At 40.6% G+C, this 17,473-nt stretch overlaps 3 protein-coding genes and 1 long non-coding RNA gene across 8 annotated transcripts; 2 read left to right on the top strand and 2 right to left on the bottom strand.

The window, feature by feature from the left end:
- Nucleotides 1–131: 131 nt before the first annotated feature.
- On the bottom strand, nucleotides 132–1,215 carry LOC6581114 (PRADC1-like protein). 2 transcript variants are annotated; one of them, XM_032729703.2, is made up of 3 exons: nucleotides 1,146–1,215; nucleotides 803–1,073; nucleotides 132–728 (listed from the first exon to the last, which is right to left on the bottom strand). In XM_032729703.2, the coding sequence occupies exons 2-3, from the start codon at nucleotides 1,027–1,029 to the stop codon at nucleotides 434–436; spliced, it is 522 nt and encodes a 173-aa protein (XP_032585594.1). In that variant the 5' UTR covers nucleotides 1,030–1,073; nucleotides 1,146–1,215; the 3' UTR covers nucleotides 132–433. The 2 variants fall into 2 exon arrangements, with proteins under 2 accessions (XP_032585594.1, XP_032585593.1); XM_032729702.1 differs by having other exon boundaries at nucleotides 803–1,207.
- Nucleotides 1,216–1,747: 532 nt separating this feature from the next.
- Nucleotides 1,748–3,610, top strand: LOC26528498 (CCHC-type zinc finger protein CG3800). Its single transcript, XM_015164609.3, has one exon. The coding sequence runs from the start codon at nucleotides 1,994–1,996 to the stop codon at nucleotides 2,480–2,482; it is 489 nt and encodes a 162-aa protein (XP_015020095.1). The 5' UTR covers nucleotides 1,748–1,993; the 3' UTR covers nucleotides 2,483–3,610.
- A 52-nt stretch (nucleotides 3,611–3,662) lies between these two features.
- Nucleotides 3,663–5,222, top strand: LOC122757816. The gene is made up of 2 exons (XR_006357988.1): nucleotides 3,663–4,564; nucleotides 4,620–5,222. It is a non-coding gene; the product is annotated as an uncharacterized LOC122757816 (long non-coding RNA).
- Nucleotides 5,223–8,915: 3,693 nt separating this feature from the next.
- LOC6581112 (receptor expression-enhancing protein 2) lies at nucleotides 8,916–17,460 on the bottom strand. Of its 4 annotated transcripts, none has more exons than XM_044011395.1 (9): nucleotides 17,066–17,460; nucleotides 16,851–16,974; nucleotides 14,919–14,991; nucleotides 14,481–14,678; nucleotides 14,281–14,394; nucleotides 11,247–11,527; nucleotides 11,031–11,172; nucleotides 9,614–10,373; nucleotides 9,093–9,291 (listed from the first exon to the last, which is right to left on the bottom strand). In XM_044011395.1, exons 2-9 carry the CDS (start codon nucleotides 16,880–16,882, stop codon nucleotides 9,272–9,274), a joined length of 1,620 nt encoding a protein of 539 aa, XP_043867330.1. In that variant the 5' UTR covers nucleotides 16,883–16,974; nucleotides 17,066–17,460; the 3' UTR covers nucleotides 9,093–9,271. The 4 variants fall into 4 exon arrangements, with proteins under 4 accessions (XP_015020094.1, XP_043867330.1, XP_015020093.1 ...); XM_015164607.3 differs by having other exon boundaries at nucleotides 9,199–9,291; nucleotides 9,500–10,373; XM_015164608.3 differs by lacking the exon at nucleotides 9,614–10,373 and having other exon boundaries at nucleotides 8,916–9,291; nucleotides 17,066–17,455.
- Nucleotides 17,461–17,473: the final 13 nt, after the last annotated feature.

The raw sequence follows: 17,473 nt of genomic DNA, 5'->3' as shown, positions 1-17,473 counted from the left end.
TTAAAATATCACCAAATATTTTGAAATATCAGAATATGCAATTAATACAATAATTTTAATTAATTACGCATTTCTTATTTTAAAGATCAATTTTGTTTTCGGACTTGAAAAGAATTAAATATTTTGTAGGTGAACTTCTGTACAATACAAGTTTTAATTATAGTCAGGTAAATTCAACTAAACATTATTTTATTTTATTCATTCACTAAATAAACTAAGAGTTGTGCTGCAATGCTTGTGGTTATTCCAGAGCAAAGTTCGAAATGGTTTAAAGAATAAATTCTATTGAATTGCAGCCCAGCTAATTAGCTTACGCGTATAATATATATCTTGACTGACTAAGTATGCACTTTGGTTTCAGATTTGCTTTTGTTTTATTTTTATCTCAGTTTCAATTGTAGTTTTCGCAGACGCCCACACGCACATTTCGGACTCACCAGCCCAGCCAGGGCGGATGATTGATTTTGGATGGCGGGGTGAAGGTCAGGTTGACAGGTATATTGATCAGCGCATGGAGGCGCTTCAGGCGGAGCAGCGTTTTGCGTATATTCATGCCGTTCTTTCCCAGCAAAAAGCCAGCTGGAATCTTGGTGTCACGGTTCGTCTTATCGTGAATCATCTCAATGTATAGCTCGAATTCTGGCGATTTCGAATTATATTCGGTGATAATGGCACCGATTGCGCCGGCGGCCTCGGCATGCAGTGTTTTGGTAAGGAACGAGCACTCGCTGTCGCAAAGATAACGGCAGATAAGTTAAAAAATAGCACCACAATTTGATAATGTTATATGAATAATACTTGCCCCCTATCCATAAGGGCAATGCTGCCATGCATCTCTCTCCCATTGCGAAGCGGTTGGCAAGCCTCGGAAGGATCCGCCAGTACCAGGGGTACACCTTCCAGTTTCTGGCTGAATGAGACACCAAAGTCCTTTGCCGGCCGCAGTCGGTAAGTGTATTCCAGATCTTGCGGCGAAATGATTTCGAAGAACACGTCACCGGCAATGATGTCCTGTGTGGTGACGGGCATGTGGATTGTAGACGTGGCTATGCATCCGCTCAGAATGGCAATCGCTATCAGAACAAATAACATTTTGCAAACATAACTAGCGTAAATTGATTGTTAGTAAAATCACATAAAAATACATTGCACGGCTGCTAAATATTGCTTGAGATTTTGTGGGCTGCCAACTCATTATCGCATGCGTGAATGTGGCAAGGCTGCCAGCTACAGATGTGGCAGCACACTGTCACTGTGCTGTGAACAGTGGTGCGAGCGTGCACATAAAACATAAAATTAACCTGATTGAGAACGAACTCTAGACTATTTATTTTTAGCAACGACATACCCGAAAGCAGCTCGGGAATGCAGAAAGAGCTTGCCGAAGAGTTACCGATGAGATTTTCACTAGATGCGACTTTACTTATCAACGGCACCGACCGATGAAGCTAGTATAATTAATCTCGAAGTATGGGGCACTTGTCCTATAAACTGAACGATCTGATTCGATTCAGATGTAAACATCCTACAAACCATAGTAGCATTTTCGAATTAATTCGGTTTAGTTTGCTCTACCATACATTCAAGTTCTATGGGCTTGTGTGTGCAAAATAAATTTTGCAGCTTATAAAGACAATTTTGTACCAATGTATACCGCGTGGAATTGCAGTGTTGCAATTGTATAATCAAAGCATCCCTGTGTGTGCACGTACCTCTGTGACTGCTCAGCGGCATTTTTCTATACTCGATACCCAAATTACTGGCGATACCATTGTACTAGTTTTGCGTGGTAGCCATTTTAATTTTTGGCGTCGAAAAAACTACGGCGAGCGGTTTTCGCATATCCTGTAGTTTTGTTTAATTGCATTTAAAGCAAGTCAGTTTTGCTCGTGGAGGCAGTAGTAGCTCAGCTCGTGTGTGATTCTCGGACGATACGAAACGTGTGGTTAGAACAGTTCTGCACCGATTCTCTAATTAACTCAAGTACAGTACAATGTCGATGTCTGCCACGTGCTACAAGTGCAACCGGCCGGGCCACTTCGCCCGGGATTGCAGTCTCGGCGGAGGACCAGGAGGCGGCGGACCAGGTGGTGGCGGTGGCATGCGTGATGGCGGTGGCGGCGGCATGCGTCGTAATCGTGAAAAGTGCTACAAATGCAATCAATTTGGGCACTTTGCACGCGCGTGCCCCGAAGAGGCGGAGCGCTGCTATCGGTGCAACGGCGTAGGCCACATCTCCAAGGACTGCACTCAAGCCGACAATCCGACGTGCTACAGGTGCAACAAGCCCGGACATTGGGTGCGCAACTGCCCCGATGCGGTGAATGAGCGCGGCAATGGGCCAGCAAACGTCTCATGCTATAAGTGCAACCGCACCGGACACATCTCCAAGAACTGCCCGGAGACGTCAAAGACTTGCTACGGCTGCGGCAAGAGTGGTCATCTGAGACGCGAATGCGATGAGAAGGGTGGACGGAACTAGAGGATAGCAGTGTGAGCGGTCTCAGAGAAATCAACGAAAATGTTTTGTCAAATAAAAAAAAATGAAAAGAAAAAATATTTAATGAAAAAATCAATTGCCAGCCAACAACAACAAAACAGCAAAACGCAAAACAGAAGAAGAAGCGACCAATCAGTAAAACCGAGTCAAGATCAACAGACATAAAATCAACCCCAAACGCATACACACACCCACACAGAATCACATCCATACCCACACACACACGCACACATCTAGCCGTCATCTAAGCAGCACATCTCTAATTCCAAAGCTCTGAGCCTGCAGTCGTAAAAGAACAGTACAGTGTATACACAAGCAACAACTAGGAGAAAGCACGATGGACGAAAGAGGAGAAAACAACGATGGCGCTAATGGCGCTGAAAGGCAGCAATAGATGGAGAAGAAGAAACAGACGTCGTTGTATTTTAGTAGCTACTACCACTATACCAACAACAAAAACAACTATATTATTATTATGCTGCAAACGTGTTTGAATTTACTAAATACAATTATAACGAATGGAAAGAAAACTATATAAGAATATATAATTTACCTTAAAAAAAAAAAAAGAAAAAAAAAAAAAACTCGAAAAATAAATATATATAAACATACAGATATGTATATATACTACAAAGTATCCTATTAGGAGTTCCAACACGCAGAAGTTAAAGAACAACAAATTGAAGTAGGAGCAACGAAAGAGGCGAAAGGGGGAGAAGAGAAGAAACTAATGTTACCCTACAGCGCTGCGGCTGACGAGCTTTTGCACTTCACCTATCACATCAACAAGCAAGATCTCTAGCGGGTTAGCTATACTTACTAGCTGGCAACACTAACAGAACAATAACAGCAACAACAGAACTTGACAATGGCAGATGGTAGATGACACAAGAAGAAGAAAATAGGCATAAAGCTACACGAGGATGAGGAAGAAGATGAGCTAACAGACGAACCTTTTCACTTGAGCAAGACAAAAAAACAAGGCGAACTACGAAGATAATGATTATGATAAAAATTCAAATATCACTGTGATTGTTTTTTAATTGTAAATTAAAATGCTGGAGCTGCTGATTTGAGACAAACGAAATAATAATAACCCTACAATACAAATGCCTGTTTCATTTGAGTCGAAACTTCTTTATTTTTGCAGATCGCCCGCTGTTTCTTTCATTCTATCGTTCCCCGGTTCCCGGCATCCCCCTGCGAACCAGTTTTGATACCAGTTCTGGTTCTCTAAGCCGGCAAATGCAGCAGCGAAGCAAGAGCAGCTGCCCCCTGATTTTTGAGCGAACACATGGCACGGCAGCTGATAGTCCGACCGGCCCGGCCGCCTTGTCTTTCTCTTTTTCTTGCTCACTCTCAGTCTCTTTGTAACTGAGTCAGCGTGGTGGAGGTGCCGCCACATAAAGCAAAAATTTTGCCATTGTTTCTAGTGTATTGCCATGTACATGTGCGTGCGAGTGTTTGTTTGCTTTGCTTCCTTATGCACTGAGACCTACAAGTATGTATGTATGTATGTATTTATATCGTCACACACACACATACACGTGGGCATAAACCATACGTACGTAAGTATACATATGTATGCACGTATATATTTGGGCATATGTATGTATATGTATATTTATACATACACATACATATGTATGTATGTGCTGCTTCTTTAAACAAAGTACAGTCGTCGCACTGCGCTGCTAATGGTGAAAACTTGCAAGCGACACACACACTCGCATGAATAAGTCTGTATGCATGTATAGTGACGGTGAGCTGGCTTATGGCGAAGGGCTGTTGGGGAGAGGGCAAAACTTCAACTTGACTGCGTGGTCTTCGCTGCTGCACTTGGCAACAAGTTACACCCGGCTGGCTGCATGCGCACCGCGTTCAACCGTTTTGTCTGCGCTCTCTCGCTGCTGATTGAGGGTCAAGGTCAGCGAGCATTCGCATCAGCTGCTGCGCATGTGCAGCTCTTGCAACGAGCTTCATGTGAAATTGAACAAAGCTGCTGATGGGCGCTCTCCAAACTGCAGACTGGATTTATATGCACTGTACTTGTGCACGATTCGTGTGAGTGTGTTTGTGTGTCTGCGTATGATTGCATGCGAATCTGCTCCCATTGCAGTGGTAAAGTTACGATTGGAAGAGACTGGAACCGAAACTGGAATTCAATCACAAAATGAGTGCATAAATACAGATTGATGAATGTATGTATGTGTGTACAGTATTTTAGTATATGTATGTGATTTATTTCAATTTTACGAATGTAAGTATTAACAGGCTTTTAATCAAATCGACCTTTTTTAGACATCTATAAAATTATTATTAATTATTTAGCAATTTTTCATAGAAGACCAACTTCGTACAATCCTTAAAAGGTCGGACGTGTATGTATGTACATACAGTGGGCCAAAAAAGTATTGGCACACTTGAAAAATCGAACTTCTAAGAGCTGCAACTTTTTTTTGAACACAGCTATATATAAATTAAAAACGGCATTTATTAAATCCATGTTTTCTAATAATATTTAACAAAAAAAATTAAATTTCTTGTTTGGTTCACTTGCACAGAACTAAAATATAAATATAGGCACAAATTTTCGTAAAAAAAAGTATTGGCACACACTATGTTCTAGCTTACGCTTTCGTTGCTACAACCGTAAACTACCGTTATTTTTCATTCCTTCTTTTACACATCGCTTCATTTTGGTTCTTGCACGTGTTTGCAATAACTTCTAATCGAAAATTTAAGAGAGCAAGAGAAAAATGGCTAGAGGTGCTGAAATTTCTTTGGAAATACGGAAATTAATCAATAAACTGTATTTAGAGAATAAATCTTATCGTGAAATTGGCACTCTTGTAGACAGATCAGGGTCTAGTGTGAGAAAAAAAGTTACAGCTCTTAGAAGTTTGATTTTTCAAGTGTGCCAATACTTTTTTGACCCACTGTATATTGAAGAGATGGCGGATACCGTAACGGTAAAATTTACATTACTTCTCATGTGCATATGTATACAGTGGCTCACAGCTTATTTCGTGCAGCGGTGTAGTTGTAGTGTGTAGTGTAGTATTCCCGCTAAACCAGTAAAGATATCCAAAAAATTTAAATGGGGTCTTATTTATCAGTCAATCATAATGTATGAAAAATTATTTTTTTTAAATTACTCAAAAAATAATTCTTATTTTTTAATTTTTTGCAATAAAAATTATATTTGTACGGTCCCTAGCTTTAAATGTTATTTGTTACAACAGAAAAATAATGAAGTGCGTTAATACATAATGAATGACTGATGATATCTTTACTGGTTTAGCGGGATTACGGGATTAAAATTGTACTACTCCGCTGCACGAAGTAAGCTGTGAGCTTTTTTTGTGGACATACGATCTTCATGAAACTTTCAAATTATGATTAAAACATGAATATACATGTATTAGCCAAAGCACAAGTCTCTAGTATTTGAAATACGCCTTTTACAAAGGTGAGAGTGAGGGGGTGGATGTAGGGGTGGTGGGTCAATTTTAACAAAAACCGAAAATGTATAAATTGCATATAAGCATACATACATAAAATTTGGAGACTAGCAATAGAGACGTAGGAGGTATAATTTTATAATTGGTTTTCGATAAGGTTTTTTATCGATAAAAATATCGGGATGAGTTATCGATTTTTAGTAATAAACTCGATATCCGCGGACATTTAAAAAAAAAATGTAAAGTCTCTAGCTCTTATATCTTCTGAAATCGACGCGTTCATACGTACGGACAGACGGACGGACGGGCAGACAGACGGACAGGGCCAAATCGACTCAGCTCGTCGCCCTCATCAATAGTATATATACTTTATGGGGTCTGCCACGCCTCCTTCTGCCTGTTACATACATTTCAACAAAACCATTATACCCTGATTTCCCATTGAAAATGGGTTCAGGGTATAATTATGATAAATTTTAATTATTAAAAAATTATTAATTTTGTTATAATTTTATTTACTGTTCAATTGATTTAATATGAAAATACGTACAATTAAGTGTACTTAAATATTTTGTTATATTAAACTTATTAACTGTATACATGATGAAATGTAAAAGCCTCGTTTATTTGAATTTTTCTTTTTTGAGCCTCGTTTAATGGAAATCTTGATAAATTGAATTATCGGTGGTCGACTGTATTACTATTTAAATGACTTCTATAAAAAGATTCACATGAGGCTATTATGCAATTACGCAACTGGAATACTTGCTTCTAAGTATTAAAACGTGAAAAATCAGATACATATATTTGTGAGCTACAATTGCAGAACAGCGTATGGCAAATCCGAAAATGTTGATCCGTGAAAGAGAACTTAGCCGTCGGTTTCTTTTTATACCCTGAACCCATTTTCAATGGGAAATCAGGGTATAATGGTTTTGTTGAAATGTATGTAACAGGGAGAAGGAGGCGTGGCAGACCCCACAAAGTATATATATTCTTGATCAGGGTGACGAGCTGAGTTGATTTGGCCCTGTCCGTCTGTCTGTCCGTCTGTCCGTCTGTCCGTATGTATGAACGCGTCGATTTCAGAAGATATAAGTGCTAGAGACTTCAAATTTTTTTAAAATGTCCGTAATTACAGCGCGCATATCAAGTTTATCATTAAAAATCGATAACTCATCTCGATCTTTTTTTATCGATAAAAAACCTTATCGAAACCCAGTTATAAAATTATATCTTCTACACCTTTATTGCTAGAGTCTCCAAATTTATAATGTATGCTTATATGCAATTTATACAATTTCGGTTTTTGTTAAAATTTACCCCCCACCTCTAAATTCACCCCCTCACCCTCACTTTTGTAAAAAGCGTATTTCAAATACTAGAGACTTGTGCTTTGGCAATTACATGCACATTCATGTTATAATCATAATCTAAAAGTTTCATGAAGATCGTACGTCCATAAAAAAAGTTATTAAACAATTAAGTTCTCATAGTAAGCGCACACTGCAGCCCATGCGTGTTTATGCGTGGTTGCTTGTATGTGTATGTGTGTGTGTGTATGCGTTTGTGTCTGTATGCGTGTGTGTGTGTATGTGTGTCTGTATGCGTGTGTGTGTATGTATACCTGTGTGTGCGTACGTGTGTGTGTGTGTGTGTGTGTTTTTTGTGTAAGCTGAAAGTCGCGAAAAAGTATTGAAATATCTATTGCTCCAAGGGTTCAGGGGATCTCGTAGTCGAGCAGTCTCGACTAGAGCTTTCTTACTTGTTATACCCTGAACCCATTGAAAATGGGAAATCAGGGTATAATGGTTTTGTTAAAAGTATGTAACAGGCAGAAGGAGGCGTGGCAGACCCCACAAAGTATATATATTCTTGATCAGGGCGACGAGCTAAGTCGATTTGGCCCTGTCCGTCTGTCTGTCCGTCCGTCCGTCCGTCCGTATGTATGAACGCGTCGATTTCAGAAGATATAAGAGCTAGAGACTTGAAATTTGTTTTCCTAGGTCCGTGTATATCACGCGCATATCAAGTTTTTCTTTATATATCGATAACTACTCCCGATATTTTATTATCGATCAAAAACCTTATCGAAAGCTAGTTATTTAATTATATATGCTACACCTTTAGAGCTAGAGCTTCCAAATTTTAAATGAAGACTTATATGTATTTTATATAATTTCGATTTTTGCTGTAATTTACCCCCCACCCCTATATTCACCCCCTCACCCTCACCTTTGTAAAAGGCGTATTTCAAGTACTAGAGACATGTGCTTTGGAATGTACATACATTTTCATTATATAATTACGCCCTGAAACTTTCATTAAGATTGTACGTATAGAAATTAAATTATTCAACAAATAAATTCTTATAATGTTACTACACTACAGCGCAGCCCAAGCGCAGTTAGCAGAGCGCATTCTAATACGTGTGTGTGTATGTATGTGTGTCGAAAAGAAGTGCAGCCTGATTAGAATATCAGATTAGAGGGTTCAGGGTATCTCCTAGTCGAGCAGTCTCGACTAGAGTCTTCTTACTTGTTATATATATGTATATGTAAATATTCCGTACACGTTTATACTTCATGAAGTGGGAGTTCTGCTTTTATATCTAAAGAGAAACAATAATACTGGTCAACTCGATTTAATTTGATACATCTACAACGCATTGTAAGCCTACAAGGTGTTTTACAAAACACACAAATAAAAGAGTTTTGTTTTTTAATTTAAATATGTTTAGTTAAGTTTTATTGAATTCTCAATTACAATGCATTAATAACTAGAAAGATAGATCATATTACTTTCCCCTCTAATTTTTGCGATAGGATCTGGCTGTAGGACACGCAGGGCAATCACATATGTAAATGAATATACATGTATATCGGCTAGGTATGCTTGCCAAGAAGCAAGGAGGTAAGGGAATAGGTAAGGAATTGTCATATCATTATGAATATCTTTATAATAATGTCAATCACTAGCTCGATCATTATTCAATTACAATTTCAACTAAAAGATGAGGTTTACATTAGTATCATTCCCTTCAATTATGTTTATCCTCTGCTGTCGAGCTTTCATATTGGCTAAATTTGAGCACCGAGCAACTTTTTAACACACATTGCCATAAGGAATTAAAAGAGATATTACATATATATTTCTATATTTATATATATATATATATATATATTTAATTTAGGTTTGGTTGATCGCGCCTCACTTCTCCGACTTCCGCGCTTTGGCCTGGCTTGAGGCATTTGTTGGCTGAGATTTATCCGCCTTGCGGCTGCTGCTGCGGGGCAAAGTAGTGCAGCTAGCGGACATGGACTTGTCCTGGAAAGAGACCAAATTGGACATATGAGATAGGATATGGGCATTGTCAGATGATAGTTGAGCACATGCTGAAATGCAAAAGATTTGTTAGTAAACGCAAAACACACAAACAAGACTCTGTACAGTGCGCAGCGAGGGGAGTTTGAGTAGTAATGGGTAGCTGAGACGAGCGGATGAGTTCGGGTTTGTGTTTAGGCCTACGGCTTACATCAAATGGACGTTTCTTTAGCTGAGTCGCCGCTGACACTGGGCTCCTCATCGGATTGCTGATTAGCTTTGCGCAGCACGTTATCTTTGAAGCTCTTGAATAGATGGCCGATACCTGAGGACTTGCTGCGCTCCAGTTGAGACAGCGACTGCGTGGAGTGGAGACTCACGCTGTCCGCTGCACGGGAGTCCCTGCGAGGCGGCAAAGGCGGCACTGGGGGCGCTGGTGCACGTCCCTTGGTATGCTGAGCCTTGGGTCGCAGCGGCGTTGTCTCCGGCTCCAGCTGGGCGCGAAAACTGTGCTTGATCTCCTCCAGTGTGGCGAGCAACTCTCGCGGGGAAACTGGCTGCGCTGTACTTGAATCTCCTGCACTCACGGCCACATCAAAGCTGGATTCAGTGACTACCAATAAAAAGGGATCCACAAGAGCTTTGTAGTCCTCTATTTCAACGGATTCACTCTTATAGGCGCCCACGTCGATTTCCTTTGCAATGGGCGCTTCATTGAGAGCTTCCTTAAAGGATTCTTCACTATCGCTAAGCCGTTCTGTTTCCATTTGCTGCTCATTTGCTACATCCTTATTCGTGGATATCGGCATTTCCTCGCCAGCTGTTTTTGTGTCTTCCATGACATCCATGGCCTCGTAGAACGTATCCGGATCTACTTCTACTTCCGCTTCCTCCTCCTCCTCCTTCACCACCACCTCCGCCTCCATCTCCTTCTTCTCCTCATTGTATTTGTCATTCACTTCCTCACTCTCCGCAATCTTTAATTGCTTTTGTCTCTGAGCTTCCTTGGACTGCTGTGCTCTCATCATTTCAAAGTAACGCTCATTTTCCAAAAATACCTCAGAGCGCATTTCTCCCAGAATTTGCTAATCGAATTATAATAATAACTAAATAAATAAATAGTCCTTACTTGCGTCCAACTATTGAAAGCAATCTTATAAGACAATTTAACCTGCGCTTAAGAATATGTATATTATAACTTAAGGCTCTTTCCTCACTAAACATTCTCATTTCATACTTTTTCGATATTACAGATATTCGAAAACAAAATAAATAAATAAAATTAAAATTTAAATTAAATTTTTTGCTTAACCCAAAAGCTTAAAGAACATTTTATTTTTTAGTACAGTAAAATACATCGCTAGAGGAATGTCTGGGCACTACAATTTAAGATGGTTAATCAAATTCATTAATTTCTTATCTCAATCTAGATTATGTACTTGGGCTTGATATTCTTTTATGGCTACCTTTTTGTATGAATCCTTAAAAAAAATTCAATTACTAGTCAATCTCTATTCTCAGAATCTAAACCCACAGAGAAAAGCAGGTAATTCAGCAGGTATACCAAAAACTAAAATGGGCAAGGATCGAATGATTTTTTGTGTTATAGCATAAACATTATCATCAATCGAAATGTCGATTCCAAACATTCAATAAATCGCCAAATATTATCATTTTACAACAAATCTTGGTAAAGTCCTTGAACAAGTCGGTTTACAAAGTAAATTGAACTAAATTCTTACCTCGTTGCGCTTGGACTTCGCACGCGCCTTGGAAGCATTTGTCATGGATGAGGTGCGACTCAGCCCGGCGCCGAGTGGAGCGCTAATCGGCTCGGCACTGGAGTAGCCCGAGCTGATGTCATCCGTGCTGCGTATATTGTAGCTGAATAGATGTGCATGGAAGCGTGTTAAGTGTGGGCGCAGTCGACCAGAATCGTGGGCTGTTCAAAAACTCACTTGAAATCGCCAGCATTTTTGCCCGCCGCCGCGGAGCCGGCGCTGACGTCCACCTCGGTGAAGTACATGCCCGTCGAGTGGCGCGTACCGCTGGCGGAGCGACCCACTGGCGTCTGGTGGCGCTGCCGCAGGAGCCGCGTCGGCTGGGGACGCATCATCACCGACGACACCGATGTCATCATGACATCGTCCAGCTCGTCCTGGGTCCGATGGACATCCGGCTCACTGAGATCGCTGAGGCTGTAGCTGCGCTTGATGGTCTGCACCAGATTGCCGCCGCCCTTGATGGAGGAAGTGAGAGAGGAAGATAAAGGAAGAGAGAGAGGGAGAGAGAGCAAAGAGTTTGGCTTTGCATCATTTTGCGTGTTTATCAATTAGATCAATTAATTACAAACTAGACCGACTACAAATATGCATAATATTGATTTGATTTAAATAATAACTACGTCTAAGTGTCGCTGGTGACTGACGACGGCGGCAGACGACATTCTCGAGTGTCGCTGGGTTCACAGTGTGCGAAACTACTGAAAATTCGCTTAATTTTGTGCTTTTGCTCTTGCGTGTGGCAATTTGCTGAGTATCATGCGATTTGCTTGGTGTATATTAATATGCGAGCAGCTCCTCATCTTCCAGTCTGCTAATCTCCCTCGACGTCCAAATCGGGTGTGGCATCGCGCAGCTTGCGGCGTCCGCGCACAGCCCCATCGCCCGACGGCAAATCGGCTGCCTTGGCCTTTGAGGAGCCACGTGTGGTGCGCTTGGACGGAGCCGCAGCCGCAGAGCCTGCGCCGTTGTTGACCGAGACTGCGCGACTCGAGCGAGTCTTGCGCACGGGCAGATCGCGCAGGCGGGCAGCACCCGCCTCGTTGTCACTCAGCTCTTCCTCGTGCAGCTCTGTGATGAGCACGCGCTGCTCAGCATAGCTCTCAATGCCATTCAGCGAACTGGAGCGCTGCAGCAGTTCGCTGGCGTCCAGCATGTCCTGATCCCGCGACAGGTCGCTGGCCGACTGGGAAGTCTGCAAGCGGTGCACATCGGCCGCTACAGGCGATGCCAACTGAATGGTCTGCGTGTCGTACGTGGCGGGTTTGTTAGTATTGGCAGGCGTTGCAGGTGTGCGGGTGTGCAGGTGTTGTTCGTTTTAATTGTTTGTAAGTCAAATGCAAAGAAACGTAAGTGAGAAACCCAAAATAGGAAAAAATTATAGTTAATAAAAAAAGGCGAACTCAAAGGGTGTTTAAATTGAAATATGTGTATGAAACCAAAGTGCAAATAAAAGCAGGTCAGCATACACACACACGCACAGGCAGACATACACTCTTTTAGCCTATCTATTTATATGCCCTACCCAGAGGCACTACAATAAATGCATCTATATACATACATACACATATGTATATATATTGAAATAGAATACCTAATTGTTACAACTGAGTGCGCTTGCATTTGTAGAAGAAATAGTTTGAATACATAACAAGGCAATCATGACCAAACTAAAATATTGTTGATAATGCTCATACGATCAACGCCTTTTCACTATGATCACAAACTGCAACACTATACCTATTGATACTGAACTAGAATAGTAACTAGTTTACCTCAATCCACTCATACTATGAAACTAAAAACTAAAACTGTATTCAATTAGAAAGCTATTAATAAAATAAGAGAAATCGAATGGTGAATAGAGTTATTGAGTTATATACATATGTATCCATACATAAGTTATAGTAGCTTTTGCGCTCAAAATTAGTTACATATTATCGCAATGATTTATATTTTAGTAGAAAATAAATGGGAATCCGATTTCTTATCTTAATATGGTACAAAAATAAACCATATCTTCAAGTGACTAAACAATGTGAATTGTGTGCTATACAAATGTTCTATATGTATGTATGTTCTATATGTATCTATATGTAAGTATATATATAGATATAGATATTGTGGCTACTTGAAATTCATTGCTACTTGACCCAATGAAACACGCGAGATGCCTTTCGACAAAGCGAATTTCTGTCGTACGTAGAAACAGAGTGTTAGGTACACATATATATTTATATAGAACACCTATATACATATATATGTATATATCTAGCAATAAGCGTTCTCTATGTGTGCCCACAAAGACATTCTCATGACGTTCCAGTTGATGATTAATGCGCTTTGCAATGAAGAAGCCACATGAACTGAATCAGGTTCCTTATAAAAAGAGCGGAGCCCACTTGTTATTTGTAACTTTATAAACATCTACAGGCAACAACAGCAACATCAACAACAACGACAACAAAAACAACATCTAAACAAAGTTTATTACAATCTGAAATGTTGTTTACATACTTGGGTATTAGCCTAGAGAAAAAATTGACTCGACTCTGTGATAATCTATACATATATGATAATACTATATAAATACATATATGTATAGTGTATATAAATGTTGTGCATTTTTATTCAAATTTGTATTTCTAGATGGTTTTCAATCTGGCTAACCTATTTCTATAAAGGCGAACTAAAAACTTAAAACTAAAGCGAAACAGGCAAACAAAAGGCAGAGAGGCAACCATACATAGTAGTATTTGCTTGTTTAAATGTTATTTAAAGTTAATGAAAACAATGAACAAATGATGATGATGATGACGATGTCGTCGCGAGGCTGGCACGCGGCAGCTGCTCAATAGTTGTTGAAGCATTGTTGTTGTTGTGATTGTTGATGATGAGAGATGAGCACCGAAAGGGGCTCTCTGAGCAAAACTGAGAAAAACATTCCGCAAGCATTTTCTATATAGCAGTTGTGGCATTTCTCAACTGGCGAAGTCGGCTGCCGATGCGACAGACTGATGCGACTGAGCAGGCGAATATTGTTGTCTGTTGCTCATTTCGTTTCGTTTCATTTCATTTTCATTTTATGCAACGGCGCTGGTGGCAAATTGTTGTAGAAGCAATTGAAAAATGTGCCAGATGAATTGGTTGTGTATGTGAGAGTGTGAGTGTGCATGTATTACTTGTGTGGTGCTGCATTTGTTCGAGTTACCTTTATGGCAGTCTGCATGATGACATTCGTGGCATAGTTAACACCCTTCGATCCCAGCTGCAGAACCGCTGAGTAGCCGCGCTCGCGAGCCTGATTTAAATACTCGTCGATTTCCTGTGCCAAAACAAAACAAAGAGAGCATAATTAATAATAGAGGTAAAGAAAGAGAACGGGAGCTGTTTATATTTATCGAAACACACCTGTTCACGGCGTGTCAGCATGGGATGCACGAATTTGCGGTACAAAGTGGAACTGCCCTTTGTGGCTGGCGACAGCAGCCACAAGACAATCACCACCTTGACCTCATAGTAGAAGGGGAACCACGATAGGAATATGTCCGTGAAGGTCTCAATGCATGTGAAAAATGCAAAGACAATCCAGTACATCATCCATTTGACCTATATACAATCATATCAGATATGTTAGAATATATGTATATAAAACATTAGATGTGCGAATCTGCCTCTTAGAGAGCGAGATTTTAGGTATATGTGTATATATATAAAATATACATATATACTATGATAATGTTCTAAATCCAAATATGTATCATTCAATCATCACAAATGAACATTTATTAGATATCTAAGTATTTAATTTGCAACTTTTTATTTTGTATACATAATAGTAATACTCACATATTCTTTAACATTCTTTGTGCGCACCGCCTTGTAGGAGGCATAGGCCGGATATAGAGTGCCGAAGAACAATCTGAAAGTGGGAAACAGTAAACTCTGGGCACAAGTGCGCGGCGCTATAAATATAATGATGAGCGAGCAAATGCAGGCCGTGTTGAAAGACAGACGCGGCAGTGGCCAGCCCTGTAGAAGCTCGAGGAAGCGACCCAAGGCATTCAGGTTCTGCACTACGTTGGAGCCTGGAACGGGCCCAGCAGCGCCTGGTGCCATTGGCTGTTCCACAATGTAGGGCCCCTCATAGTCGTAGTCTGTGAAGTCGCTGCCCAGAGAGTTGACCGAATCATGCAAGCCGCCGGGCTGACGCTGCAACTCCAGCTGCTCTAGCGGTGGGGCTGGATAGACGAACTTGGAGTACACGGGCACATAATGGCCAGCAGCAGTCGCCTGGTCCTCTTCTAGCGAGTAGCTGCGTCCGTATACGGGCAGCGCCTGTTGACGTAGGCAGTTAATATTAGCCGGACGCTGGCGTAGCTGTTGCTGTTGATAGAGCAGCCGCTCCTGCAGATAGCTAGACCGGCTCATGGCTCACGCATTGCCCAGCGCCAGAGCACCCAATGCCTCGTTCCTAGCTGCTAAGGCGACGCGCCAAGACTATTCTGGCAGCGACTGCCAGAGAGCGTCTAATGCTCCCCGTAACACAGAATGCTCGACTATTAATAGCCCAGCAACTGCCAGCTGTTGCGCTCTATTGCAGCACAAAGTGCCCCAAAATGTGTGCGAGAAGAATTCAAACAGAGAAAAAGTGAATCTGATTTCTGATTCTGATCGGAATCCGAATCTGAATCTGAATCGGAATGGAAATCGCAATCGTAATCGGATTCGGAATCTATTATCTGATCAGCGCTTGGAGGCGCTAAAAATATGAATCAAGGCAGCATAGTTTGCATGGAGAGTTTGCATAAAGCTTCGACCGGGCAGCGCAGTGTGGCAAGTGGAACATTAGACTGGCCTCCATTGAGGTGTCTATATATACGTATGCATGGCAGACGAGTGCGTCAACCTCGCACTCGCACTCGCACACACACACACAGACTCACTCAGTGTTGAACGCCTTATAAGGCGCCCGCTCAAATTGACTTTGACGCTGCACAACGACTAACGGTAACTTCTGGCGCTTATTAATAAACAAACAGTGGATTCGCTAGCAACAGCCATATCCACAATAAATAAAATTCATGAGAAGAAGGTAACGCTCGAAAAATCACAGCGTAACGCCCACACAATTAGGAAGCAGAATCAAACAAATTAAGCGAACTATGGAGGCAAGGCCAATACCTCGACTGAAAAAAAAAAAAAATAAAAAAGAAAAGAGTTTTGCTCGCTCACCAGTTTTTCTTTTTTGGGGGTCAGCGACAACAAAAACAACCACACAGTGACAACGCATTTGTGCGTGTGTGTTGCTGTAGTTGCTGGCCTCATAAAGATATACACGCACATACATACATACATATATACTCTTGCAGGGAGTATGTTGACCGAGTCATTTTTTAACATTAGTAACTATAACAATGAGTCTACATATAAATTAATGTATACTTAGAAGAAATAAAGAATTGATGAAGGAATATTGATTAATTTATCTTTTCATCTTTTTTAATTATATAATCTAAAACCATTTTTAAATTGTAGAATCCAATTTGCAGATTCCTGAACTCTAATGATGAGCAAAAAACTCCGCTCTTTGGTTTACGGGATGCAACGCTAAGTGTTAATATATTTGAGTATTTAGTGAAAAGTTTTATGGGAGCACGGTTGTACTTATTTTGTTTTGTTAAAATAATAATTAATTTTACTTTTAACACTTCTGCAAGAGTATTAAATCTTCGGCTTGCCAAAGCATAACTCGAATTCTTTATTTGGGTTCTTACTCACATTATCAAGCGTGAAAACAAGCTGCTGATCATATTGAAAGTTTTGCGCGTCCTTTGTTACGCTCTTTTTCGGCTGGAGATAGCACTGCGTCGGCTTTTGCGTCTGCCCTTGTGTTTGTCTGCCGCTGCAGTCGCGTAGAACAAATGAAAACTCAATTACATGTGAAGGAACTCGCACTCTTCGTCAATTAGCAGCGCTCTGTTACTGGGGCTTACCTTATTTTTTATGATGGCTTGCACAATAACTCGCCTAATTTGCAGTCGTTCTACTAAAGCTAGTTTCTGTTTAAATGTGTACTCGTTTCAAAACATACAAAATTTTGACATTTACGTTGCTTAATGCTTTTTTCTTTTGGTTGCTGTGATTCTGAGTTTGCTTATTACAATGATAACAACAACACCGTAGCACCGTGTTGCGCAGCACTCCTTTAAATTGCCCAATCGTTTTAACTACATTTTTCGTTCACTTCCGTCTCGACTTTTTGATGCAGTTCTTTTTTTTAGCATTGCGCGCGCGAACAATGCTTTTGTTAAACAAAAACGCAGACAGAGACAGACAAACAACAACACAGCTGGAGATGTGTATATGTCGCAAAAAGTATAGCTATGTACTATCGATTTTCG

Source organism: Drosophila mojavensis, unplaced genomic scaffold (assembly GCF_018153725.1).
Source record: "Drosophila mojavensis isolate 15081-1352.22 unplaced genomic scaffold, ASM1815372v1 contig_82, whole genome shotgun sequence".
In the NCBI taxonomy this organism is placed as follows: domain Eukaryota; kingdom Metazoa; phylum Arthropoda; class Insecta; order Diptera; family Drosophilidae; genus Drosophila; species Drosophila mojavensis.
Note: the sequence above shows the minus strand (reverse complement) of the source record. Positions and strands in the feature narration are given on the sequence as shown.